At 28.0% G+C, this 27955-nt stretch overlaps 2 protein-coding genes across 4 annotated transcripts; both read left to right on the forward strand.

Annotated features, from left to right (window-relative positions):
* Positions 1-1872: 1872 nt before the first annotated feature.
* LOC145831652 (L-allo-threonine aldolase-like) lies at positions 1873-6574 on the forward strand. Its single transcript, XM_082938963.1, has 6 exons — positions 1873-2004; positions 2465-2637; positions 4269-4442; positions 4680-4817; positions 5601-5793; positions 6121-6574. Exons 1-6 carry the CDS (start codon positions 1881-1883, stop codon positions 6408-6410), a joined length of 1092 nt encoding a protein of 363 aa, XP_082795089.1. The 5' UTR covers positions 1873-1880; the 3' UTR covers positions 6411-6574.
* Positions 6575-14699: 8125 nt separating this feature from the next.
* LOC145831339 (uncharacterized) lies at positions 14700-27955 on the forward strand. Of its 3 annotated transcripts, none has more exons than XM_082938561.1 (21): positions 14700-14836; positions 15245-15359; positions 15598-15755; positions 16070-16254; positions 16426-16528; positions 17005-17192; positions 17677-17787; positions 18120-18214; positions 18305-18475; positions 18854-19015; positions 19225-19332; positions 19974-20071; positions 20494-20602; positions 21234-21337; positions 21887-22052; positions 22439-22611; positions 22877-22994; positions 23408-23540; positions 23707-23848; positions 26261-26505; positions 26744-27955. In XM_082938561.1, exons 1-21 carry the CDS (start codon positions 14770-14772, stop codon positions 26984-26986), a joined length of 2994 nt encoding a protein of 997 aa, XP_082794687.1. In that variant the 5' UTR covers positions 14700-14769; the 3' UTR covers positions 26987-27955. The 3 variants fall into 3 exon arrangements, with proteins under 3 accessions (XP_082794687.1, XP_082794685.1, XP_082794686.1); XM_082938559.1 differs by having other exon boundaries at positions 17005-17182; positions 17661-17787; XM_082938560.1 differs by having other exon boundaries at positions 14703-14836; positions 15251-15359; positions 17005-17182; positions 17661-17787.

Below are 27955 nucleotides of genomic sequence, written 5' to 3' on the forward strand. Positions count from 1 at the left end.
CGTTTAATAAACAATATTAAACAAAAGTTACTTTTAGTTTGTAAACCGTTATTTCAAGATGAAAACTTAAATTAAGAATCTCAAAAAACTAACTTAAAACTACAATTATATTCAACTAAATCTTATTATTATATCTAGATTAAAGTTGAAGTAAAAGTTAAACAGCTAAAAAATAAATAGCACCATATGTCTTTATATAAAAAAATATAAGTTTATAGGTTGTAATTTTAAGAAGAAATACTATTTATACTATATTTCTTTACCTGTTAATAACAATTATATGCTAACAATTTAAATGTTTTTTGTTCAAAGTGTAGTAGTTAGGCTAAATTAAGGTATCAAAAAATCATTTCTTTGATTGCTCTTTTGGTACAAATTGAAAACAAAATCGACCCATTTTACTAAATATCGCCCATTTACTGTTTAATTACCTATTAACCTTTTCAATTCCTCAGTAAATATTGACTCTTGATAGCCAAAATTTCTCCTAAAGTGGCGATATTAGCCACTTTTGTAAACCATGCCTTAAACACTACTTTAAAATAGCTCAAAACTTCTGTATTTATAAAATTAAAACAGTTGTACTGTTTAAACTAAAAACAATAGTATTGAAAAAAAAGCACAATAAGTGAAAAACGTTATTGGCATAGATAATTAAGGTCAAACTTTAAAATTGCAATAATTTAGCAATAACATTATAAAAGCTACAATATTAACTTGTTATTATTAATAATGTGAATTTTTAAATATTGTTGAAACTATTAAAACTATTTTATTTATAAAAGCCTTTATTTTTCTGTATTTCTTTTCACTTTTTAAAAACAAACAAAAAGCAGATTGCTACAAAATAAAAGCTGTACTAATTTGCTGCAAACTTTTGTTTACTTTTTCAACTGTGAAGTGGTTTAATTATCAACTGACGTTTAGCTGCTAGTATTTAATTTTGAGTTGTGTTAAAACAGAACTTACTTTAAAGATACTAATAGCTAAGAAAATTTTAAAAATAATTGATATGAGATTTTTTTCTAATAGTAACTAATTAAAATATTTTTTTACGTAATTCAAAACAGTTATAAAACTTTATACTTAAGTTTTAGATTGCACTACATAAATATAAGTATTTTTGTAAGATAAAAGGAGATAAAAATTTTATTCTAAACTTTTCCTTTTAATTCATTTTTTCTTATGTAGAAGTTTAGCAGTTTGATGTACATTGATATACCCAAAATTGAGCTTTTTGTACATCAATGTATATATTTTTTAAATTCTGTTATTTATTATCATTTCAAACTGTTTGTATAGATTACTTTAAAAGAACATTATAAATAGATAAAATTAAATTTAGTAATAACCAGTGGTAATTTAAAAAAACAAGGTTTGAAAGATTGAAAAATTATTTATTAATATGATTTTTATTCTCCTGGACAAGACACTAAACTGTATTCGTGGGTATGAACCGATAATCGAAAGTTTTTTTCATACACCAGGTCGAAGGACCAAACTTGTTTAGCACTTTTTTTGTCGTTCAACAAACGATATTAATCTTTTCCGTAGGGTATAAAACTTTTTACTTATTTTAGTAATTTGTGATTGTAGTAGACTAGAATTATTTATATGTGTCTAATTTATTAGTTTTTAATTACTTTCATACTTATTTATAATAGAAAAAAATGGTGTTAAGTTAAAAAAATAAATCGGAATTATAATAGTATAACTTGCTGTACTACAGTGAAAGAAGTTTTAACTTTTTAATAACATAAATTTTACAAATTTTTGAATTTATATTTAAATGTTTATGTATGTGTTTGATCATTTAGATTATAATTACATATATACATTTTTTTTATTACAATGAAGTTTTAAAAGGTAACGTAAAAAAAATGAGTGACGTCACGATAGACTTGCGAAGCGACACGATTTCGCAACCGACCAATGAGATGCGAGAAGCGATGATGACGTGTAAATTGGGCGATGATGTATACGGGGAAGACCCGACTGTGAATGGTGCATAAAAAGTATTAAAATATTTGAATATATTTAGTTTAAATTTTTATCTAACGTTTTTAATTTATTATAAGCTTATGTAGAAGATTTCGTTCAACTAGCTAATTACTGTACTAAATTAAAACTAACTAAATTTAAGTTTACAAAATCTTTTAGTTCCTACATTTTAGTAGATTATAGTTGATTGATTGTAAAAAAAATAAATCTAAAAACAAGCTAATGTTAACCGAAATCATCTACAAAAGTTTAGATTGTAACATCATTTGTATCAATAAAAAAAATTAATTTAAATGTACTCAACTTATTTTCAATTAGTTTTTTAGTTCTTTCAGAAATTTGTTTTTTTTACAATAAAATAATTCATGACTTAATAGTAAGATCTGAAGTTTTATATCTAATTTGTCAGTCTTATTTAAATTCTTATATTTTTAAAAACAAAATAAAAACTCTTCACCACCAGAGTTGGAAAAGTACGCGGCGGAGCTGTTCGGAAAGGAAGCGGCATTGTTGGTGGTTTCGGGAACGATGGGAAACCTGATCAGCGTCGCCTGCCATTGTGACGTAAGGGGTAATGAGGTGTTTGTGGGCGACAAGTGCCACATTTACAAGTGGGAGCAAGGCGGGGTGGCACAGGTTTGTTTGAAATTATTTAAAACTAAAAAAAATTGTTTTTAATTGGTTATTTATTGTTTAGTCAATTTTAATTATAAAGTTTGTTAGTTCAGGTTGTAAATTTACAAAAAGGGCAGGTTGGCGCAAGTTTGTTTTGAATTATAATATTTGAATAATTTTGTAGCAGGAAGATAGTTATACTTTAAAAAAATGTTTTTGTAAATACTAAAGTTCAGAAAAAAGGAGTTTTGAAAACAGTGTGCGATAAAGAAGCTTCAACAATGACTAATAGTTAAAACTAAACTTATAAAAACTTTCTAGTTGTAAAGGTAAAATAATATTACACAATGATAGTTATGCTTTTAATAAGAAAAAAAGCATTTATAAAGACTTGTAGTGCTTGTAAGCTTAAACTGTTAAAGTAATTTAATTAGGGATAGTTAAAATTGTTTATCAGTTTTCTTAATGAAAATTTTAAAACATGAAAGTTTAGATTTGTTGTACAGGGTTAACAGAAAGACATTGAACTCGTTTAAAACTTTTTAATGATAATACACAAATAAAAAATACATACAAAGGGAAGTTCTAAGATAATAGTTATTAATAAACTTTATCTATCTTTGGTAATTTAATCAATTCTATCAAAAGAGATGTTTCAAAGCATCAAAACTTAAATGAGCGACAGCACAGATCTTCACTTAAAAAAAATCATACTGAAAAACTTAATTGATTCAAATCAGGCGATGTGTCAATCTCCTTTGTCAAAAACATTAGAAAATAACATTTTTAACAGCTATTTTTTAAGTATAAGACAGTGCTCTATCCTGTTAAAAAGTTGAATCTTCTTTATCGGTCAAAATAATGGAATCAAAATGTTGTTGATGTAGAAGTCATCTCCTTTAATATTTATTCTGTTGAAATAAAATAATAAGTTTTAATATGAAGTGAAGACTGCAGCCTACACCATGGGGAAAAGGCTTTTGTGGGCAGTAATATGTTCTCACGCAGTCAATGATGGTTTCTGAAGATTTTTCTAACAACCTGTCATTCGTATAGTTAACAGACGCTTCAGTGTTAAAGTTTTTTTAATCAAAATAAATTTGCCTACCTTCTGTTTTGCAAGAAATTTTTTTGCTCTTCGTATTGTGCTTTTGGACTTTTTTTGACTGGTGTGTCAATTTTATTTTTAAATGAATTAACTGAACGTCATATTATTTTGAACTTGGCAAAAATTAAAACGAGTGATAAATAGACATTGGTCCAAAAAAAAAAACAATTAAGCGCTGCTAAACCAAGGGGTTAACTTTCTTAGATAGTCAAGTTCAAAAAGAAACCAACATATGAGTACAAATGTAGGGTATTTTTGTTTTTGTTACTTAAAAATTAGATCGTGCTCAGTTAGTAACACTAAGTACAAGTGACAGTCATTTGACCCTCTTTTTGCTTATTATGCAGTGTATTTGATACGCAAAAAACAGTTTCAAGTTCTCTTTTATGTTGTCTTTTTGTTTATTTTTTTGAAATAACTATTATCAGTTGGGATGAAGATGCAAGTTTAAAACGAAGCTAAAAGCTAAAATACAAAAGATAAAAAAAAAGTTTTTATGAAACTTTCACATCTTTTTGAGTCACTTTGAATTTTTTTTTTGCAGTTATGCGGAATAATGCCAAGAACGTTGAAGAACAATGATGATGGAACATTTGACGTTCAGGAGCTAAGGAACCAGTTTTGTACAGGAACAGACCCTCACAAGTGCGTGACAAGATTAGTCACAATTGAAAACACCTTCAATGGCAGGATACTACCCATGGAGTTCATGAAAGAGGTTAATTTTGTTGATGAAGTTTAAACATGTTAAACTTAGTTTAAAGTTAATGCTCGTTAAGTTTTGTAAACTTTTACAAAATTAATATACCACAAAACTTTTGGCAAAATTTTAAATACTTTTAAGTTATTATTGAGTATGTGTAATCATAACATTTGTACTTTTTGTTGTAATTAAAACCAACTAAAAGCTTTAAAATAACTAAAATATAATATCAAGTAGCTTAATTTTTTAAAGGTACGCAAAACAGCAGATGAGTTGAATATTCTTGTACATTTGGATGGTGCAAGACTAATGAATGCTGTGGCACAACTCGGAGTAGATCCAAAAGAAATAACTAAATACGTTGATAGTGCTAACATTTGTCTTTCTAAGGTTTGTTACTATGTTTAATTTTTTTATTTAAACTGTGTACATTTGCTCTTTCTAGCAAAGTTTTAAGTAATATAAATTAATCATTTCTATTGGCGCTATGCTGTTTGTTTCTAACGTGCTAAACTGTTAAAAAAGGAACTTAAAATAAACAGAAATTATTTTTCAAATACAAATGTATGATAACCATTAGCGTTTTTCAAACAAGTAAGAATGTACCAAGGCATTTTTTTAAAATTTTCATTTTGGGGTTATTATTATTTTTTTTAATTTTAAGTTATTACTACCGCTTGTTCTATTATCAGCTTATTTTTAACTTTTTTATTTTTTTGATAAAATTGGGTAAGTAAAAATGTACAAAAAAAGATAAATAAGTTAATAAATAAAGTGTAAATATTTTAGTAAAGTTTATTCAGGGCACTGATAAATAAAATAGAACAAACTTAGCGGAAAGAGTATACTTGGGATAATCTTTATTACTTATTTAATTTTAAGGTCATGTTTCTACTTGTTACCACTATATATAATAAAAAAAAGTTTTTAGATAGTCTCCACAGACTTTTAAGTATTGTACAAATATGAGCGATTAAAAATAAGAGAACGAAACTAAAAAAGACAAAAAACATTAGTAATCTATCATTGACTCAATTTTAAATTTATTTTGAATTTCCAGGGCTTGTTTTCTAATAATCTTGACTGACTTTTAGGTTTTGTTCAAAGACGATCCTTAAAAAAACAATGTAAAAAAACAAAAGATATATCAGTAACTCAATCTTACACTGACAGGGTTTGTGCTCACCGATGGGTTCGATCATAGTGGGAAGCAAAGAGCTGATCGGGAAAGCTAGAAGGATGCGCAAGGTTCTAGGTGGGGGGTTCAGGCAGGCCGGTATACTGGCAGCTTGCGGGTTGCTATCGTTACGTGACGTTAGCAAAAAGCTAAAAAGCGACCACCGAAACGCCACAATAGTCGCCCAAGGTTGTTAAAACAAGAAATTTTTCAAGAGCCAAAATTCAGGCTGACTCAGGCTTGTTTTTTTTTAATTTAGAATAGTTATTTTTAGATATTATGCTTGTATTATGTCCTTTTGTTATTAGTTTGGTGTTTTTAGCTGTTTAAACTCTGTTAACAGTGATTTTTTTCAGTTCTTTGCTTAAATTAATTGTTTTTTCAATCATCTTAAAATCTCAAGCCGACTTATGCTACCTTAATGTAACTCAACCTTTTTTTTGTATCTAACAGTTTAAAACCTGTGTTAAGTTGTTAATTAAAAACATTTAAGCAAAAACTACTGTAAATTCACAGAGCTGCTCAAATTCAGCCCGAAGTTTGTTTCAATCGATATGAATTCGGTGCAGACAAATATGGTATTTTTCAAACTTGACGACAACTTGTCGGTGGAGGGAGGCAGGAAAAGTCCGGCTGACGAGTTCGTTCACAGGATTGCAAACCCGACACAAGGAGGGGTTGCCGCTGTGAAGTGCATTCACATGGGAGGCGGTTGGGTCAGAATGGTTTTCTACCAAAACGTCACGCGAGATCAAGCCGAAAAAGCCGCTCAGGCCGTCACGCACGTTTTTCAAAACTGGAACTAGCGGTATGCTCAGATGAGAAATAAATTGTTACTATTATCATTTGTCATTTAAAAAGTGTACTACTATTTTTTTATACCTTTTCCTTAATACCAAAACATTTTAGTAGTCTTTCACTTTGTTTACTAAGCATGTTAAAATAGTAATAGTTTTATAAAATTACAATTAAAGCCATATTGTTTGTAAATAAACACCAATAAACTTAATTCAAATTCATTAATCTGCATAGAAACTTCTAAGTTAAAAATGATTAAAGTTTTTCGAAAAGAAAAACACTTTTACACCAACAAAAATATACTTAAAAATTTAAAAATTTGCAATATGTATTGGTTAATATAGTATAGTACTTAAATTTAAATTTTTAAGTTAACATTAGTTATCGCTTTTTTTAAATCAGTTTATTATTACAATGAATTTTGCTAATAGTGAATATAGGTCATGTTATTCTACTTCTTTCATAATCGCCCACTTGGCAGAAGAATTAAAAAAAACTCCTTCTTTTATTAGGCTATCAAATTTATTTAAACTAGCCTCTTTACTAGTTAATGACCTATATATTTGTTCTCCCTATTACTAATTATTTTTTTTGATATCCAAAGCCGCCAAAAGGGTTGATATCGTACTTTTTGGGAAAACCCGATTAAATAAATTAAGTATTATGATTTATTAAGTATACTATGTATTATGCCAGAAAAATTTCGATACTAATAAATATCTAAGATGTATTTTGACTAAAAAACAAATGGTAGTAGATTAGTTTTTTATTCAAATAAAGAATTTTTTGTGTATAATGCACCTGTATTAATATTGGATGCTGTGTTTTTTAAAAACTCCGCTGTTTTTAGATATTCTGTGTGAAGTCTTTTTGAAAAAAGCTATTTTAAGACTATTATTCCGTAATAAATTCTAGAAGATGATAAAAATTTTGAAATTAAACTACAGTTATGCAGTTGATTTTTTAATATTGAGTTGCTTTTACTTTTAGGAATGACCAATATAAATTCGCTTAAGGTTTGCTATAAAAACTCTAGTTTTCCTTTAAGAAAATATTTTTACATCACTATTGAAACTACGTAAACATTTAAAAGTTTTAAACACCAAGTAAAACAGATATTAATGTTAAATATTTTACTAAAAAAAAAGAAGTACAATAAGTTCTACAAAATACAAGAGTTTAGCTATTGTTATCAGTAGCGATCTACTGGATCCGGCTTTTTTTTTTTGCAAATATCCGGATACAACCGGATTCTTATCTTTAAAATAAATCCGAATCTTGATCTTAGAATTAAATCCAGATCCTACCTATAATTATGACTGGATCAAATTATTTTAAAATGGCAACACATGTTTTTTTGAAAACAGAACGTCTACACTGAAGAAAAAAATCTAATTAAATGTATTTTGTAGATACACAAATGTTTATAACCATCATTCTCGTTGCTATAGAACAGGGGCTGGCAACGTCCTGCGAAGGGTAAATATGCACCCCACGAGCATAGAAAATTTTGAAACTTAAATTATATCTTCCGGGATTTGTATTAAAAAGCAATAAAAAAGTGCTTGGTATAGTTTGGCGAAGGTTTTGAACTTACACGAGATACTTTAGGGTCTAGATACTCTAGATAATGAAACTTATGCTAGATATTCCTTGTCTTATAGAAAAAAGTCAACAGTAGAATTTAGGGAAGCTTTTAAAGTTGCACTAAATGTTTTTGGATTTGCAATGAAAATCAAAAAAGGTCAAGTAATAACAAAAATATTTGCGGCACCAGAAACTTTTGTTTCTGAAATTTGTGTCGTGATCACCAAATACCTGCCGACCCCTGTAATAAACGAAATAAAGTTAAATTCATAATTTAATTTAACATTAAAACTTTTAATTTAACAGATTGGGCTCGATACTATTTTTAATATCACATTCAGATCTCAATAAAAACAAAACCCATTAGATCACTAATTATCAGGTCATTAACTAAATGAATGTTTAATTCAGGCTTGTAACACACTCAAAGGGTTTTCTAAGGCTTTTTTGAAACATTTCAGCAATAACTTTTAGGTATATAATTTGGTAAACAAAAACGTTTTACTGTTTTTGGCTCAAATTAATTACTTATTCAATTAAATCATAAACTTAGGCTGGTCCAAGGTTACTCAGGTTTGCTTTTTTGCTATAAATAGTTGTAACCGTAGTAATTCAAAAACTTCATAATAATATAAGTATAAAAACTTTATGAAACAACTTAAGTATTCTTAATAAAATGACAGAAATTAAATTTTCACTATTATCAGTAAGGTAAGTTTTGATCACAAAACTTATTGATTAGATAAAATAATAAGTTAAAAATCTTAGCCTTTCAAAAAGTTACCTATATATTTTTTTGATTAAAGTGCTTTCTTGATTGCAACAAATTATTTTAAAGCATTATAAATAAGTTAAAGATGCTTATTTTTACTTTAAAAGGAACTAATTTCTCTAAATGTAGATTCTAATTTTATTTTCACTTCAAAAAAGTTAGTACAATTTTTTTAACCTCAAAGTTTTTACTCGTTATAATAAGCTAATTTCTGAGTTTTTATAAAAGTTTTACCTTTTTTAAAAGTGCTTACCCAAACGTCAATAGTTTTTTTTTGTACGTTAAGGCAAAAAATTTAGTAAATTTATTTTGTTTATTTTTACAAAAAAAAAAAGTCATAAGTATTTAAGTATATTTCAAATGAAACATTTTTTTAAAGTATGTTTTTTGTTCTAAAAAGTATATTTATTACTAACTACATGTTTACCGTTTTTTATATAAATAAGAAATAGGTTAATTTTTAAACCATTTTATATAGTTTGTTAGTAGTTTGTAGCTTTAGTTGAGCAGGCTAATGTTTATTCTGATAGAATTTCACCTACGTTTGTAATCAATTAACAATTTGTAAGGTAAAATTTACTATTGATGATTTTTACAAGGTTGCAGCATATCTAATTTACGGGAACGGGTCACTTTTGCACGAGCGTCACTTTTGCACGAAGACACTTTTGCACGAGGGGACACTTTTGCACGAGCGTCACTTTTGCACGAAGGGTCACTTTTGCACGAGGGGACACTTTTGCACGGCGACTCTTTTGCACGAGCGACACTTTAGCACGAGTGGACACTTTTGCACGGCGTCACTTTTGCACGGAGGGTCACTTTTGCACGAGGGGGCACTTTTGCACGGCGACTCTTTTGCACGAGCGTCAATTTAGCACGAGGTGACACTTTTGCACGGCGTCACTTTTGCACGCAGGGTCACTTTTGCACGAGGTGACACTTTTGCACGGCGACTCTTTTGCACGGAGGGTCACTTTTGCACGGTCGTCACTTTTGCACGACGTTACATTTGCATGACGACATTTTTGCAAAGCGTCACTTTCACACGGCGTTATAATTTCACGGGTATACTTATGAACTGCAAAGTTTTAAATAATCAGTCAATTTTGAACGAAACTTCACTTTTGCACGCTTCTAATTTTTATTTTCTCAAATAAAAATATAAATAGATTTTTTTTTGTCAATTTAAATAATATTCGCTTTTAAACACAAGTTGTTTTGAATCAATAAAATGTTGTAGTTTTTTAATGAAAAGTTAATGTAAAGTTTTTATGAAATTGTTGTTGCAAAAATTTATTTTACAAACTAAGTTTCGGTCTAATACCTCGTCAGTGCTTAAATAAATTTCTTAAATAAAAGTTTTTATCTTAAGTTTTACGGGTAACAATATAATTACGTACCACAATTCATTTATTCATATTTTTAATCTTAATCAAAATAAACTAGATGAATAAAAAACAATTTTGAATAATTTAAATAAAAATTATCTGAATCTCGTTAAATTTTAAAGAGAAAGATAACCTTAATTTAGTAAGGCTTTGAAACACGAATCTTGAGTATTATTTTTTATTTATATTCTCTTGATGTTAAAATTAGTAATATATAGTTGTTAAACAAATGGTTAAAATTTATTTTAGTTTTAAACGATTGTTAAAACAAAACAAAATATTTAGTTAATATTTGAATTGTAAAGGTATTTCAGATTTTACTTGACGTTTATTTTTCAGTCTATTTTTTAATTTAGCGTGAGAATAAAAAGAGCAATAAAATGATTTGAACTTGGATTATTTCAGCATTATAACTTTGCATGATCATGATAAGCCAAGGAGAAAGTAACATTTGGGAGTTTGAACTTATGTTAAAAGAAAATATACCATATTAGTCTTCAACCGCTGCAACATTTCAATAATGAGGCTTGGCAGAATTTTATTTATCGGTCAGTTGAAATATGGAACAAACTTACAAATGAATTAGTTTCTTGCAAAAATTTTAAAGAATTTCGATTGAAGTTAAAATTTTTTTATCAAAATTATATTTGTGTTAGTAAAATTAATAAGTAATTTTTAATAACCGTTGATTTAATTTTAAGACTAAGCTTAGTTTATAATTCAATTTATTATATTAGCAGCACCTTTACTCTTTTAATAATGAGTCCTTTTTCAATGTATTTAATGATTACTCATCTAGCCAGTCTATTTTTGATGTCCTTGGAGCGTTAGGTTTTAATTTTTGTTGTTAATCAATGCGTTTAAATATTTGACGTTCATCGTTCTACATCAAAGCGTAAATAAGTATAAGTTTGTGCTTAACATTTTGCTTTTTATGTTAACCTATAAGTTTTATATCAAACTATGTTTTTATCTTTGTTTTAATAAATAAACTTCTTGTATTAATTTTATTTTTTTATTATGTTTCTTTCAGTTTAAGTGGTCTAGGTTTTGATGCCTAGGTCCATCATATGGACAATAAACTTGTAACTGTGTAGTAAAATATATAATATGACATAGTTGTTGACTAATATATTATAGTTCAAAATAAACTAGAACAACTTACTTACACTCAAATTATTTTTTATCCTAGTTTCTAAATTAATTTTTTTTTTTGTCCCTGGTATGAATTTTTTATAAATAACTATATTCTATCTTTCCTTAGTTTGTTTCTAACATTAACTTTTACTGTTTAAGATTTTAAATTTTTCATTTTTTGCCTTTAATATAAGTATGTTTAAAATTTGGTACTAGCTAAAGAACTTTTTACCAAAATGAAAAATTGATGTTCCGTGAAAAAAAATCATTGTGCCAAAATGTCGCTGGGCAAAATCTTCATCGTAAAAATGTGACGTTGTGCAAAAGTACCGTTGTGCAACAATGCTGCCGCAACAAATGTCGCCGTGCAGAAGTGTCTCCTCGTGCAAAAATTACGCCGTGCAAAAATGACCTTGCGTGCAAAAGTGACGCCGTGCAAAAGTGTCCCTTCGTGCAAAAGTGACCCTCCGTGCAAAAGAGTCGCCGTGCAAAAGTGTCCCCTCGTGCAAAAGTGACCCTCCGTGCAAAAGTGACGCCGTGCAAAAGTGTCCCCTCGTGATAAAGTGACGCTCGTGCAAAAGTGACGCCGTGCAAAAGTGTCCCCTCGTGCAAAAGTGACCCTGCGTGCAAAAGTGACGCCGTGCAAAAGTGTCCCCTCGTGCTAAAGTGACGCTCGTGCAAAAGAGTCGCCGTGCAAAAGTGTCCCCTCGTGCAAAAGTGACCCTTCGTGCAAAAGTGACAGTCGTGCAAAAGTGTCCCTTCGTGCAAAAGTGACGCTCGTGCAAAAGTGACGCTCGTGCAAAAGTGACACCCACCCCTAATTTACATATATATTAAGTTAGTGGTACAAAATATAGTTACAGACTCACATATATAAAGCTTATTCAACATATACAAACATTTAAATTTAGCTAAAGTGCTGTATAATGTTTTTCATTTAAAGCATGTAACAGAGTTGAAGATTTTTCAACTTTGAAAGTTTTTATAGTTTAAAAACAGATTTTGTTTAAACAAGTGTCTTTAAGTACTGAGGAAAATCTTTTTTATTAACGTTTACTAGTTCAAATATAACAAAATGTAAGATTAATTTACAAAAACTATGTGATAATAACATCTGTAAACCGACGATAATTTGGCACTTTATAAAAATTAGTTAGCATACATTAGTTTAACTTAAATTGTAACCTACACTTTTAATCAAATAAATAGTTTTTGTGACTTCATTTAAATATTGCAGCAATTTAGTTTAATGAACTGGAAATTAATTGATTCACTTTTACGCCAAAAATTGAAACCAAGAAACAAAAAAAGCACAAGCCCCTCTATTGAGGGGCCAAAACCAGAACTTGAAGGTCTCAACTCACTTCTGTCTGATCCGATTCTCATAAACTTGGACAGTTTTGTTGTGACGTCACAAGATAAAACAAACGAGAAACGGTTATCGTACACCTGCTTCGTCTGTGATGGCAACTTTCCCAGTTCTACTGATGAACAGCTCCACAACTGTGAATATGACGACACAAAAACAATCAGTCTTTCTTCTAACAAAGTTTCTGCGTGCAGTGACGCTATCATTGAAACTTCTATGACGTCAGATTTGTCGAGATCTTCTTCTGAAGACAGTGGAATTAGCAGTCTCAGTGATGACAGCATGAATGGAAGTTTATCTCTAGACAAAAGCAATCACTACCGCTCGGAATCTTCAAATAAAGGTAAAAAGCGACAGAGGAATTCTTCTGTGTGTAAATACGAGCTCATGCCAAAGCAAAGACGTATTTGTCACCATGCTAGTTTTTGCGTGTGTTAGTTACTCGTATTATTGTGTCATTTATGAGGTCAAACTTTCTGAACAAGATGGTGAACAAGGTCAGCTTTCCTACAATTTATCTGAAATAGAACAGGAAAAGACGGAATTTTTTATATTGAAAGCTAGTGCCAGAACAGAAAGGTGTTTGTGTTGGAAAGCATCGCAATTTTTTATTCGCTTATATTTTCAATTTAAATCTATAAAATTTAAATTAAGCGGTTAAAGTTTTTAATCTTAAATATAAAGAAAGTTATAAACATATTACCATGCTTAAAACATGCGTCATCGAGCTGATTCTTATATAACTTATCATTATAAAGTTTTCGTTTAATTATGTTCGTGTTTTGTTACTTTTAAATAAACCATATCTGTATGATTATTTTATTAACACTAAACCTGAGTATTGTTTTCATTAGAGTATATACTTACAAATTAAGCTCTAAAGTAAACAGTTTGACGAAATAGTATGTTGGATTTAACAAACTTGTCCACAAAAAAGACTGAAAGCTACAGAAAAATATATTTCAGATTCGATGATAATGCTTTAGAACAGAGTTACAAGTTTTATGGTTTTTAAAACGGTCTAAAGCTCAATGAGAAAAAAAAATCTAATTCAAGTTCTATGAAATCTTAATAAAATGTTAAACTAGATAAAAAAAATTAGAAATTTTATATGGTTTAAGATTATAAAAAGTATTTAAAAAATTCAAATACTAATATAATTAAATCATGTCAATAAGAAATTACATTATTGTTATTTTCTATTTATGTAAAAAAAACAACAGAATAATTTGTAACCTCCTGATAGATAAATTGTTTACTATCCGGATGTAAATATCCTGGTTCGACTGATCCTAATTTTAAAAACAGATCCGGTTGGTGATTTCAAAATAAAACAGGATCTTACCTAAAGTATTAACTCGTTCCAATTAATTAAAAAGAGCAACATATTAGTTTTAGAAACAAAACGTATCTAGATACATTTATCTTTTATAGCTCAAACATTCTTAACAAAAATTGTGCTTAAATTAGCTTGATAAATAAATAAAATATCACTAATTTTACACCTAGATTTTTTTAAAACATTGCATATAAAACAGTTAGCTTTCGTGTATGAAGACTATACTGTACACACTTTTTGTTTCATCCAGTGGCGACGCGTAGTATATATGTTTGGGGTGACTAATGTATTATAAAAACTAAGTATTATGTACTGTTTAATTTTTTTTTTAACTTTTTAGAAAGTAGTGTGCTTTATATTGTTGTTTTAAAACTTTTTTATATTGAACTAATATCAGTTGTAAATACATTTACATACTTGCCTGCTTATTTTTTCTGTAAAAAAAACTAGATTATGATTTTTTTTTAGTTTTATAGAAAAGAAGTGATTACAAAAATAAATTATATTTTGTTAAATTTAACTTAAACTTGTGTTCTTAATTAAATTTCTTAAATATTTTGAATAACTATCTTAAATTTAATTTACTTAGTAAAATATTGCTAAATAAATTTAGATTTTTTTTACAACGACTTACTACAGCCTCGGGCTCAATAAGTTTCGGCTCATAGTAGCACATTTTCAGTATAGCATTGTTAAAGCTGTAGTAATGTATGCAAAACATTTGTTGTTTCTTTAAGTTTTTTTTTTTAATAAGATAAAAACTGCCTTGGCTATGCTGCAATTTTTATTTTTTGTCTTAACATTGTTTTTTAATTTTTCAAGAAGCTTAGAAATAGTAGGTTAGTTATTTTTTAACATCGTAAAACTTGGTTAAAAAGCTAATTACGACTTGTAAAAAAATAAATACTCTTAAATTTTAAAACATACTGAACTCATGGAAATTTTTTTAAACGAATTGTAAAGATATATAATAAAATTTTACAAAATTTTATCCCAGATCAAGAAAAAAAAAGAACTTTTTTGTTATAAAGCATCTAATGTTTGAAACGTGTTATTTTCCTCAAAAGCACAAAATTATTATTGATTTAACTATAAAATTTAAAACAATGTCTACAATAGACAATATTAAAACCTGCTTTAAGTTGTCTAAAAGCTTAATTATTTTAAGTGCACAAAATCGCGTATATAAAAAAAAAACTAGAAATTAAAAAAAAATATTACATCCTTCAAAAACATATAAAAACCAGAAACAGGTGACTCTGAAGATACTGGACCAAAGCAAAGCTCAAACATAAATGATGTATTAAATGAACCGCCCGAATTTGACTTTTCGAACTTACGATATGTTGGTAAAAAACCAAGGTTAAGTAACTATCTATTTGACAATTTTGATTTAATTAATTAAAAACTTTGTTTTTTTTTGTATAAATTAGCAAAGCACTAACTCTTATTTTAAAGTATAAATAATTTAGTATTATAAAACACATCAAGTACTTTCATTTATTTACTATTTTCAATAAATCGTTTTAAAACATAAAAAACAGATATAAAATACTTCAATTTAATTTATGAAAATTGTTTAAAAAAATAGTTTTTTTAGATACAACTATGCGGAATCAATAGCAAAAAGTTTGTTGTTCTACGAGGCACAGAGATCGGGGATTCTTCCTGACAACCAACGCGTGAAATGGAGGAGGGATTCCGGTTTGTACGATGGAGACGACAACGGTGTTGATCTCGTCGGTGGATACTATGACGGTTAACTTGCATTAGATAAAATTAAAAATTGAAAGACTTTTTTGATGATGAAAAAGAAAGTTTTTAGTTTTTCCACCTAACGGCTTATCCGTGCTGCTAAACAAAGCAATATGATATATTACGCAATTAAATAGTCTTAGTTTTTTGTTTTGTTTTCGGAATTTTTTTGAAGCAATTTTTTCTTAAATAAAATATATTAAATTTAAAGCTTTGTAATCGTTTTTAAACTAAGCGTGATTGGTTTCAATACTCCAAAAACTAACCAAATATAACCAAAACTTCTAAAGTAAACTAAATTAAACTTCTAAAAACAGGAGCAGGGTACGTTAAATACGGGTTCCCACAGGCTTCCATGACAACTATTTTGTCTTGGGGGCTTATTAGGTACCGAAGGACGTACGAAACTATTGGACAACTAGATTATGCGCTTGACTGCATCAAATGGGCCACTGACTATTTTATCAAATGCCATACTGATAAGTTTGAGTTTTGGGCTCAAGTTAGTTTTTATATATTTTTTTTTTAATATTCTTAAAAAATCTCACTAGATTAAAAAATGTTTTATAACTTTTTAAGCTACAAAAATTTTGTAAATAGGCTATGAATAAGTATTTTTAACAAAATTTACTGAACAACAAAATAAAAAATATTATAAGTTTTTTATCAATAGGTCGGAAACAAAGCAATGGACAGACAATTTCAAGGAGCACCTCAAGATATGAACACCGATAACTATAAAAGAGTCTCTTATAAAATTGACACTGAAAAACCAGGTTAAATATTAATTATTTACTTACTTAAAATAAAATTTTGTTATAAATAAGTTTTTTTAGTTTTTTATGTACGATTTTTCAAAATATTTAAAAAATAAAGCCTCATAAGATTTTTGTTATTTTTATACGACTTGGTATTATAAATATTGGGTTTACTGGTTTCTTAAAAATTATTTTATAGAGTCATCTTTACATTTTTACAAATATTTATTTAACAAACTCTCTAAAATATTTTGGATTCCATAAAGCTTTTCTATCAAAAATACAAAATATATATGACATCAAATTTTAAGCTAATTTTAATAGTAGCGTATGTAGTGTTTTGAACTAACAGTGTCAACTCATGATTAAAAATCTTAATCTCAATCTTATTTTTAATTTAAAATATGTGACTTATCTTTTGAACTTAAAGTGCTACTTTTTTGAAAACTTTCTAAACTTTCTAAAATTTTAAAACGAACATTCATTATCAACAGGAGCGGATTTGGCTGCTGAGGTAGCGGCGGCGCTTGCTGCAGCCTCCATTGTCTTCAACCCGACGGATCCCGGCTACTCGAAAGAACTGTTACGTCACAGTGAGGAGTTATACGAGTTTGCCATGTACTACCGAAAGTCGTACAGCAGATCCGTTGCAGAAGCAGAACAGTCATACAGGCTAGAAACAGTTTTTATTACAAACGGGTTATAAAAATTTTATAAGAGTTAATAAAAGTTTTACAAGTTTCGTTAACTTTTAGTTTAAAATAATCTAGTGTTAAATTTATTTAAAGTTAAATTGTTAATTTTACATTTATTTTAAGCATTTATATACAACTACATACATGTATACTTCATAAGTTTGTTTTAAAAAACGATTATAAAATTATATTTTGAAGTCTTATTTAACAATTATTAGAAACTAAAACTATATTTTTGATATTTCATACTTCTCACTAGTTGGACAAAAAAATAGTAAAAATGTATAAAAAAAAGTTTTAAGTGAACATACAAGCTCTCTACTTTAAGTATCTAAAAAGTGCTAATTTGAAATAGTTAAAACTTTATAAACTTTAACAAAAAAAATCATATTAATAATAATATATATTTGAAATTATTTAAGTTTAAATACAGCTTAAAAACGATTAATGTTTAGATCATCAAAAAAAGAGCTGAGGGACGAACTTGTTTGGGCCGCAGTGTGGCTTTATAGAAGAACAGGAAAGAAAAGTTACTTGAAGGATGCAGAGCAAAACTACAGAAACTTTAAGCTTGGGACATTAGTAAGTTTAAATTATAATAAATAGTGTACTTAGCATACATAACTAACTGAAACTGTTCAAACGTTATGGTATAATCTGAAACACTTGAAAGTTGTTAGTAAAAAAACTATAAAGTACTAACAGTGATTCTTTACAAGAAGTTGTTTTAAAGTAACAATTTTAAGTTACAGATGCTGTAATGCACTTGGTTGTAAAAGTATTATATAAATGTCGTAACAAAATATACGTAAAAAACAATTTATTTATTTACATTTAAGATCACGAGCTGTGTTTTATTGTATGCTAAAAAGGATAAGTAGTTTATCTTTAACTAAGTGTAGTAACTATATCAGGCTAAGGAATTCTCTTGGAGCGACAAAAAGGCGGGAATCCAGCTTTTGCTAGCAGAGATAACGAAAAAGTCTAATTACAGAATGCACGTCAGCTGGTTAGTTTGTTGCACGACTTGTTTTAGACACCATCCTCTAAACACAATCTAGTCAAAAGTAATCGATTCAGCTTTAATTTTTTTTGTAAGGTTCTGTTCGTACTCAGGGCCGGAACATCGCAATGAGTTCGGTGTTCAGTCGACGCACACGGCAGGTGGGTTGCTGTTCATTAGTGAATGGGGTCCGCTGAGGTACGCAGCAAACACCGCCTTCATATGCTCAGTAGCAGCAGATCTGAATATCAATCCCCAGTCGAGCAGGTTTCATTTTTAGAGATTGATTAACATTTGCATTGAATTTTAGTATGATCTCTAGCTTTTTATCAAGTCTTTCATCCGTTACAAAAAGTATAAAAAACTAAACAAAGTTAGATAAATATATATCAAAAAACGTTTTATATTACTTTTTTAATCACTTTAATTAAGAAAAGAAATTTATAAGACTTTAGATTTACTCAAGTTATCTCTAAAAGTAAAATAAAAAGATAAAGGAACACACTGACTATTAAGCCTTCAGCTTAAGCTTTAGCTTCCTTACTAATTTTTTTCCAGGCTTTTTAGTTTTTAACCTTGAAAGTTTTAAAAACTTAAATAAGTAAATATTATAAAATGAATAGTTAAATCTTAAAAAACGTACAGAGAATTAGCAGAAAAACAAATAAACTACATGCTAGGAGCGAGTGGTCGCAGCTACCAAATTGGTTTTGGGACAGGATACCCGAGACATCCTTACCACAAGTCCAGCTTTTGTCCATTGCCCCCCGAACCTTGCCCCAGATTTGACAATAGCATTCCAAACACGTTTGTTTAACATTATTTTTTTTTTTAGTTATTGTTATACTTTTCCATTCTACACCATGTTGTTTTTACTTTTTTATTCAGTTTTTAAGTTAAGCTTCCTTAATACAGAGAAAGTGAACACATTTAATAAGGTAACAAATTCTTTCAAACACTTTGTTGTAAAAGTTTACTTTATAAGTTTTGAAAATATTTTTTAATTTTCCTTTAAGATTTACACTGTATGGTGCATTGGTCGGAGGACCTTCGGCAGACGATGCTTTTCATGACCAGCGAACCAATGAGAAACAAAACAGTGTGACGCTTGACTTCAATGCTGGGTTTGTAAAAATATAACTAGTTTGTAAAAAAAAAACATTGCAGTTTTATATATAATGGAGACAATGGAGATAGACAGACAATGGAGACAGATTTTTTACCGATTTACAGATTTAAATGTTTTTTAGTTTTTTGTTTGTCATATGATCTTAAAATACTTTAGACATTTTAGTCCTTAACACTCAATGTTTTTATCAAACTAAAACTTTAGCTAGCTTCAATTTAAGTACTGTTAGTAAATATTAACCAAAGTATTAAAGTAAGTGTCTTATATAAAAAACAGAAATTGCTTTCTATCTACTACAATAATCTAAAATTTGCTTCATTATTTCACGAGTCATTTTTATGTAATCAATATTTTAAGTAAATGCCTACAACTTATTGAATAAAATATTTTCTATCTCAACAAAAAATTTTAATTAATAATAAATTGGTCTTTTTAAGTAACTTTTTTATTGAATCTTAGAGTTTTAAATTAGTTTTTTTTTTAATATAAATAAAGAAGTTTTTTTTGCTAAGACTAAAAGATAAGCCCGAGTTTTAGGTTTGAATAGGCACTGAATAAGAAAACTTCCACGTAATTTCTATTGATGAAATAAGTGCTTTCAAAACTCATATAACTTAGTTCTTTGTTTCAAAACAGGTTTCAATCAGCTGTCGCATCGCTTTTAGATTATCACATATATGGGCAGAAGACAAGACCTCATTATGATAAACCAGGAACAATAACTCTTGATGAAAGTTTGTAATTTATTTTAAATGTTTTTTAGTTTTTAAGTTTTCCTGAATAGTTTATCGTGTGTATGCGTGGTAAAGGTTATGAAACTTCTAAAGGAATTATTTTTGTTTCTTAAAATTTTTAGCAAAAGAAAGAAAGTTACTATAGAAATAAAAATTTTAAAAATTACTTTATGAGCTTGCTTTTATTGCGCTTTATAAAACAAAAGTATTTAGTACCCTTAAAAGACAAAAAGCAGTACAAGTTCATTGTTTATCTTAAGTAACTTTATAATATTCAGTCTAAACTTTTTTAATTGAAGTTTAAACTAGTGATGACTGCAATAAACTTGTGCGTGAAAATATTCAAGCATTAAAAAGTATGCAAATAAGAATAATCAAAGTCTGTTTACAATAGAATGTTTTAAACATACTTATGCATTTAGTTGAGCTTCCTGCGGCTGAGCAGCGTTCAAAAGAAGAAATCAACGAGATGAATCTACCAGATTACAAAGATATCCTTAAAAAGTCTTTTCTCTTTTTTGAGGCACAGAGGTTATTATATTTTTTCTCAAAGTTAAAGCTTGTAAAAAATGTTACTGAAATACTCTTCTTAAAAAAAAAATCTTATTTAACCTGTCAAAGAAAAAATTATTTAAGAATAAATCAACAAGTTAAAAAGAAGAAAACATAAAAATCAAAATAAAAAATACTTGTTTTATATACACTAAAGTTATCATTATAAACAAGTTTAGATTTCTTTTAGATAAGCTTAAATGTAGAGTCTTTAAAACTTATAGATATTCTTATGCGTAAGTTAAAAAGGTTTATTTAAGTTATGTGGCTTATTTCTAACTCTTAATTATCATTTCGAAAAGTTAGTTATTTCAGTTTTGTAAGATTAAACTTTATGACAATGAATAAAAATTCAAATGATTCATAATAAATTTCCCTTTGATTCAAATTTTAGATAAGAAATAATTAGTAGTACAAAAGATTCTTTATTTAAAAACAGTATAAATTGAAACTACTAGATTAGCATTTTTGATGTCACTTAGCATTGTCATGTCAATTTGCTTATCTAATGTCATTAATACTCATAATCTAAAACATTTAAGCAACCGAAATTCAGCATGCTAAAAATCTAAGAAATATTTTCGCTATTTCTGAAAACTTTTTAATTTAGGTCAGGAATACTGACAAATGACAAAAAAGTGTTGTGGAGAGGAGACTCAGGTTTAAAAGACGGAAATGACATTACAACAAATTTAGTTGGAGGGTATTACGATGGTAATGTTTTAAAGTATTTTTTAGTAGTATTAATTTGTTTTATTTAAAGTAAGTAAAATAGATAAATTAATAAATTTTAATATCAACTCTTACTTGAACTAAAATGTCTAATAGAAAACTTAAGGGTTGCTTAACAATTTTTCGTAATATTGTTTGTTTCCAGTAGAAAATATTTATAATGAATTTGAATTACATATTGAAACTTCCATCTTTTTTATAACAATTCTGTAAAACTGTGCTTGCTATACTATACTATAGAGAAACGTCGTTAGTTTTTAATAAATTGAGTTTACGCTATTCAAACTGTTGATCTTATGTTCCAACAACTTGTTTCGCTTGGATTTTTTATTTGCAAACAACTACAATTTTTTTTTTAAATAAAATATGTCTATAGTTATTAAATGTTGATCAAAAAAACTTTCTTTTATTCTAATAATAGTATTAAGTTTAGTCTAAAATACTGACTTATGTATGTCTTAACTTTTAAAAGATTATAAAACGTTCTTATTATTACTGTTTTATATTTACCAAGCATTATAACATTATTAGGGTACACAAATGTAAAGTTTGGTTTTCCTCTTTGTTTTTCTATGACAATGTTAGCTTGGAGTCACATTGAGTTTGCAGAAAGTCTGCACAAAAGCGGACTGATATACGACACTATAGATGCATTAAACTGGGGAATTCAGTACATAAGAAAAACTCATGTCGATTTGTAAGTTTATTGTATAGTCCTGGACAAGACGTTAAAAGGTATCCGTGGTGTGCGACTCGATAACAGAAAAGTTTTTTCGTACACCAGGTCTTTGGACTAAATATTCTAAGCGCTTTTTTGTCGTTTAATAAACACCATATATACATTTATTTATTCGTAATCCACTAAAAACACATAACTTTTTTAGATGCATACTTTATAAAACACAAATTTAAAAACAATATTCACTTGTTGGTACTATTATATTTCTAGATTAAACGGTATAATTTTAAAGACAAAGTTATAGCAAAAAAATATTTTAAAACTCTAGAAATATATTTACAATTTTTCAAAGAAAAACTTTTAATTCAATATTTATAGATTTTTTTAACAAATAAAACTTTTAGAACGAAAATTGTTGCTCAAATCGGAGACCCATACACAGAAAAGTGGGTTCGTCCCGATGAAATGTCGGACACGAGACTTTCTTACTCGGTAACCATGGACAACCCGGGAACCGATTTCACTGCTGAAATGGCGGCATCATTGGCAGCTGCTTCGATTGCCATGAAAGGAATGAGTTGGTTTTTAGTTTACAACAAGTTCTCTAACTTTTTATTCTTAAAGTGTTCTTATTTATAGACACTATTTGAATAAATAATAGTGATCTACGTTGTTTTTTTAAGAGTAACAGTTGTTTATGCTATTGTCTTTTTTAAATACTCATCATTTTTGCATTTGAATATAACATTATACCAATTTAATTATATTGCAATAGAAAAATAAACTATATAAAACTACTTTATTTAAAAAACACCAGTACAAATTGATGACTAACTAATTAGGAGTATCCGGTGTAACTGAAATGTGCGAAAGAGCTGAATATGTTTTCAACAAATTTACTTTGAAAGCAAAAATGACATTGTATCACGAAAGCGTCCCATCTGCTGAAGACTTTTATAAGTAAGAAATGTTTGAAATAAACATTTATATATTCTTTTTAAATAATAAACTATCTTTTTATATATAAACTTTTGTTTTCATATTTAAGTACTTTAATATTTACTTTAACCAGTGTTTTTGTAAATACTTATCATTTTTAATACAAATGACATTTTCCAAATTATTTTTTCAAGGATAGACTTTTATTAGGTTAAATTGTTTTGAAATTTTTTTTTTTGTAAATAATTTTTAATTATACATATAAAATATAGCTAGTTGAACTTATATCTTACAACTTATTACAATAAAAATTTTAAAAAAATAAACTCTACTTTATCATAATAGTTTTTACTTAACAAAGCTCAGTTTACTACTTAAATTTTACAAAAACTAAATAAAACTTTGTTATATGTTTTAAACAAGCTGTTTGTTAGATCGACAGACTACAATGACGAGATAGAGTGGGCCGCCTTCTGGTTGTACTTGTGTTCTGGTAAAGATTCCTACAAAGACTTCTTCGCTGATTCTTCCGACGTGCCAAAAAGCTTCAATTGGGACGACAAAAGAGTCGGTTTTTGTTTGATCCCTAGTTATGTATTGTTCACTCTATTTTTATAAGATATAAAGTAGTTTTACAGGTAAGTTTTTTTTTAATGTATATCACTGCGTAATTAAATTAAGCAATTTAAACAAAACCTTTAAAACTTAATCTTTATTAACAAATTTGAACCAGGCAGGAGTAAACATGTTGAAAGCAATAAATCGAAATGATGTTAGTATAATTGCACCATTTTGCAACTACCTTATTGGTCAAGCGAAACGAACACCCAATGGTCTTCTTTTCCTTGATAATGTTCAACCTTCAAAACATGCAGGTCTGTCAATCATTTATTTTTATTATAAAGCAATTTGGTTAAGTTACTACACAAGTATACAACAAGGCTATACTCGTTTTAAAAAATCATTTACTTCTACATAGTTTAGTATTTATATGTTCTTTTCACAATTTATGCAATATTTTTTTATTCAGATGTTAAGCGGTTTTAAAAGAAAACTACTAAACTAGTCAAAGCTTAAAATATTTTTTTGAATTTATCCATAAACTTATACATGTTAAACCCGTTTGTGTTGAATTGTAAGACTTTGTAGCCATTCATATACTTTTTTATTAGAAAATAATCAACAGAAAAACAAGTTGCAGAGACGGCAAAAAAGTCAAAACTTATGTGCCTTACTCTACAACTTAGCTTACCTGTATATTTATAAGCAGAACTTTAAAATTTTAACTTATAAAACTGTATCAACTTAAGCGGTTTTTCTCATAAACACATTTAGTGTATAATAACTGGTGAATAAAAATACAAATAAAAATAAAGAGTCAGATTGGTGTTCTTAAAATGTTATGAGATGAGTAAAAGTGTCTAACTTTTAAAGAATACGTAGAAAACTAATAAACGCAACATGTAAAAAAAACAAGTAGTTTTTAACCTTAAAAGATGTATAGAACTTTTTAAAAAAACTTTATGTTTGTTCCTAAATATGCACAAAAGTTAAAAGTACAAAAGGTCTTAAGTTTTATAAAAACCTACATTATAAGAATTTTTGCGTATCTTTTTGTGTTTAGTTTATAAAAATTGCTTATCGTTTTCAAAAATAATTAGTTTTTTAGTCATTGTAAAGATAAATCTCAACTTAAAAACTTTATTTTTTTTATATGTCTCTTGGTTTGTATGCCTAATTATTAACGAAATCGGTAAACAACAAACATGCACTGTATTTTTTTTTAATCATAGCTTAGCTCAATTTAACCGTGCTAATAAATTCCTATAGATATAAATCATTTACCGTCGGCTATTTATATAAAGAAATCAAAAACATTTTAAGTGTCAAAAACTACCTTTAAAAAACTAAAGGGATAACTTGATTAAATAATTACTAAGCAAACATTAATATAGTAGTTACAAGCAAATATTTATCAGTTTTTAAATATTACATTAATTTTTGTGTATTATTAAAACTTTGTTTAAACTAAACACTGCATTAAAACGTGATTTAATATTAATGTAATAATCCAATTTCAATTAAACATTTTACAAAAGTATTATTACATCTTCTTATTATTTTAATAATCATGACATTTCGCTGTTAACATTCTTATTAAACTTTGTAACATTTTTCTTATAAGTTACTGAAGTTTTGTTTAAATTTCAAAAGAGTTTTCTTTTTTAGTCCTAATCCAAAAGTCGGCAATCTGCGGCCCATGAAGGGTAATTTGCAAAGAAGAAACTACAAATAAAATTTTGACACTTAAACTTAATATTCTGCGATTCAAATGAAGAGAAAAAAGATATTAGATACATTTCACGAGAAATTCAAAACTTAGACTAGATGTTCCTGGTCTGTTTAAGAGAGTAAAAACTAAAACTACAACTGTGACCCACGGCCACCAAATATCTGCCAACCCTCGCCCAAACCTAACTCTTCCGTACTAACCTATTTTTTATATCACTTTGTAACAAAATGTAATATTTCGTTAATTTTTAAATGACTGCGAGGGGGCGTTATTCGACTGTTTACCAAATCACATAATAAAACTTTAACAGTATTTGCTATGGCGCTCAGTTAGCCATAAGACCGTGCGGAAGGCACATCAACTTTAAGATTCTTATACACTAATTGAATTTAAATTTTTTTTTAATGATTTTCATTTTATAAGATCTCGGTGTTTGTTTGTATTATTGTATTGTACTGTGGTCAGTTTAGCCATCGTTGTGCATGAAGCACAAGGTATATTAAGACTCTGTATCATTATTAAGACCTATTTTTGTATTTAAGATTGTGACATTCAAACACATTAAGAATATTATTAACAACATTTTTATTTGTAGAATTTTGTGTTTATATGTTGTGTTTATTTTCGCAGTTTTATTTTACTGATATATTAGCTGCTTTATCACTTTGTTAATATACTATTTTAATAAAATAAATTATATATAGTAAGTTTATTACATATTTATTAGTTACTAAGTTAGACCTAGAGAGAAAAGCCTTAAAGCCGCTAAGTGTTTAGCACAAAAAAGGGGACTTCCCCTAATTGAAGGTAGTTCCTACTCCATGCCTAAGACTACTACTTAAAAATTTTATTATTAATTAAGTAGCTTTAAACAGTATATTTTAATAAAATTGTAAGGTGTAATAAAAATCATTATTAATAAAGTATGAGGGAAAAAAATTAAAATATATTTTATCTGCTTTTTTAACATTTAGTTTATTTAAAATTTCTTCAGCCGGAGCAGCTTTCATTCTAGCCTTATCTTTTGAGTATTTTCCCAACCACAAAAACGCGTCGAAGTGGCGAGACTTAGCCAGAGAGCAGATCGACTATTTGGCTGGCCAAAAGACCGAGCAAAGTTTCATAGTCGGGTATGGGGACAAGTGGCCAACGCAGCCCCAGCACAAGGGAAGCTCGTGTCCGAGAAGTTTTTTTCCGTGCGGAGAAGAGTACAAAAACAAGAACAGACCGAATCCCCAGGTGAGCCTTTGATTCTAATCAGTTAAAAATTAAATCTATTAGAATTTGATTGTAATGTAATTAAAAAAGTATATTACTTACAAGTCAAAAACTTCTACAAAAATTATTTAAAAAAAAAAAATTTTGACTTGTAGTGTTTTTACGTATTTTTAATTTCTACATTTTGTTTATAACGTAAAACAATTTTATCTAATGCTCTTGTGTTAAATTTCATAATAAGGAATTTTAAATTGTTTAGTCGCTTGTTGGAGCCCTGGTCGGAGGTCCTGACGACCAAGACGGGTTCATGGACTACAGAATGAACGATAACCAAAACAGGGTTTCCATGGATACGAACGCTGCACTGCACGCCGCCGTTGCAGCTTTGAATCACCTAAAGTTAGAAGAAAAACTTTTTGACGAATCCTCATCCAGGGACTTAAGTCCAAGTTTACTTTTAGTCATAAGTGTATTGTTTATAAATGTTGTTTTAAATTTTTAGATTAATGTTGATTTTTCTCTAACTAGCCAATTTAGTTTGTTGAACCTTATAAAAAAACTAAATAAAGTCATCATAAAAAATGTTTTTACTCTAAGATGTATATGAAAAGCAGAATAAAAAATTTAAAATTATTGTTTTTTTTAGAATAAGTTTTACTTTTTTAAAAACATTAGTTTAAACTTTTATTTTTGTTTTTAAAGGTTGAGCTATATGCACTTGTTCATTTTCAATTTAATTTTACTTAGAATTTAAACAAATTTTAGACTATCTTTTATATAATTATTAGTTTTATCAGCTAAAATAATATAAAAAAGCATTTGCTTAACATTTATTTTAGTATTAAGGTTTTTTACCACATTCGGCAAAGCCTAGATGTTATCCCACCATTACAATTAGCTATAAACTGAATCGAACGACCACCAACATTAATCCATATGACATTCTGTGATCTGGTTTCGTTCTCATTAGGACTTACCAGGCAGACATAGTATGATGAATACACCAGTACAACGACTAATGTAAATAATTCTGCCTGATAAGTCATAATGAGGACGAAACCAGGTCGCAGAGTGTCACATTGATTTTGTTGATGACCGTGTGGTTCAGTTTTTTGCTAATTTACTCTTAGAAAAATTACAGAATTTTGATAATCTACTTACTGAATGAACCTTGTTTAGTGTTTTTATCTATCTGTGGTAGTTTTTTAAATTGTTACAACTAGAGAGAAATTATGTTAAGAGGCTGTAATAGACTCTTTAATTATTTTTACATGTTTCATCAAAAGGTGTTTTAAGTTTAAATTATTCAGGCATATCAAACTGTTAAAATATTTTTGATATAAGATTTAAAATAAATTTATAACTTGATTTTTATATAAATGTTGAGTAAAACAGAAATATTTACAGCAAGTTCATGTTTTTTTCTATTATCTACTGACCTACAAACTTGTATCTTTATATAGATAAAAAC

The sequence above is a fragment of the Thalia democratica genome, chromosome 3 (assembly GCF_965202585.1).
Source record: "Thalia democratica chromosome 3, ktThaDemo2.hap1.1, whole genome shotgun sequence".
Taxonomy (NCBI): Eukaryota; Metazoa; Chordata; class Thaliacea; order Salpida; family Salpidae; genus Thalia; species Thalia democratica.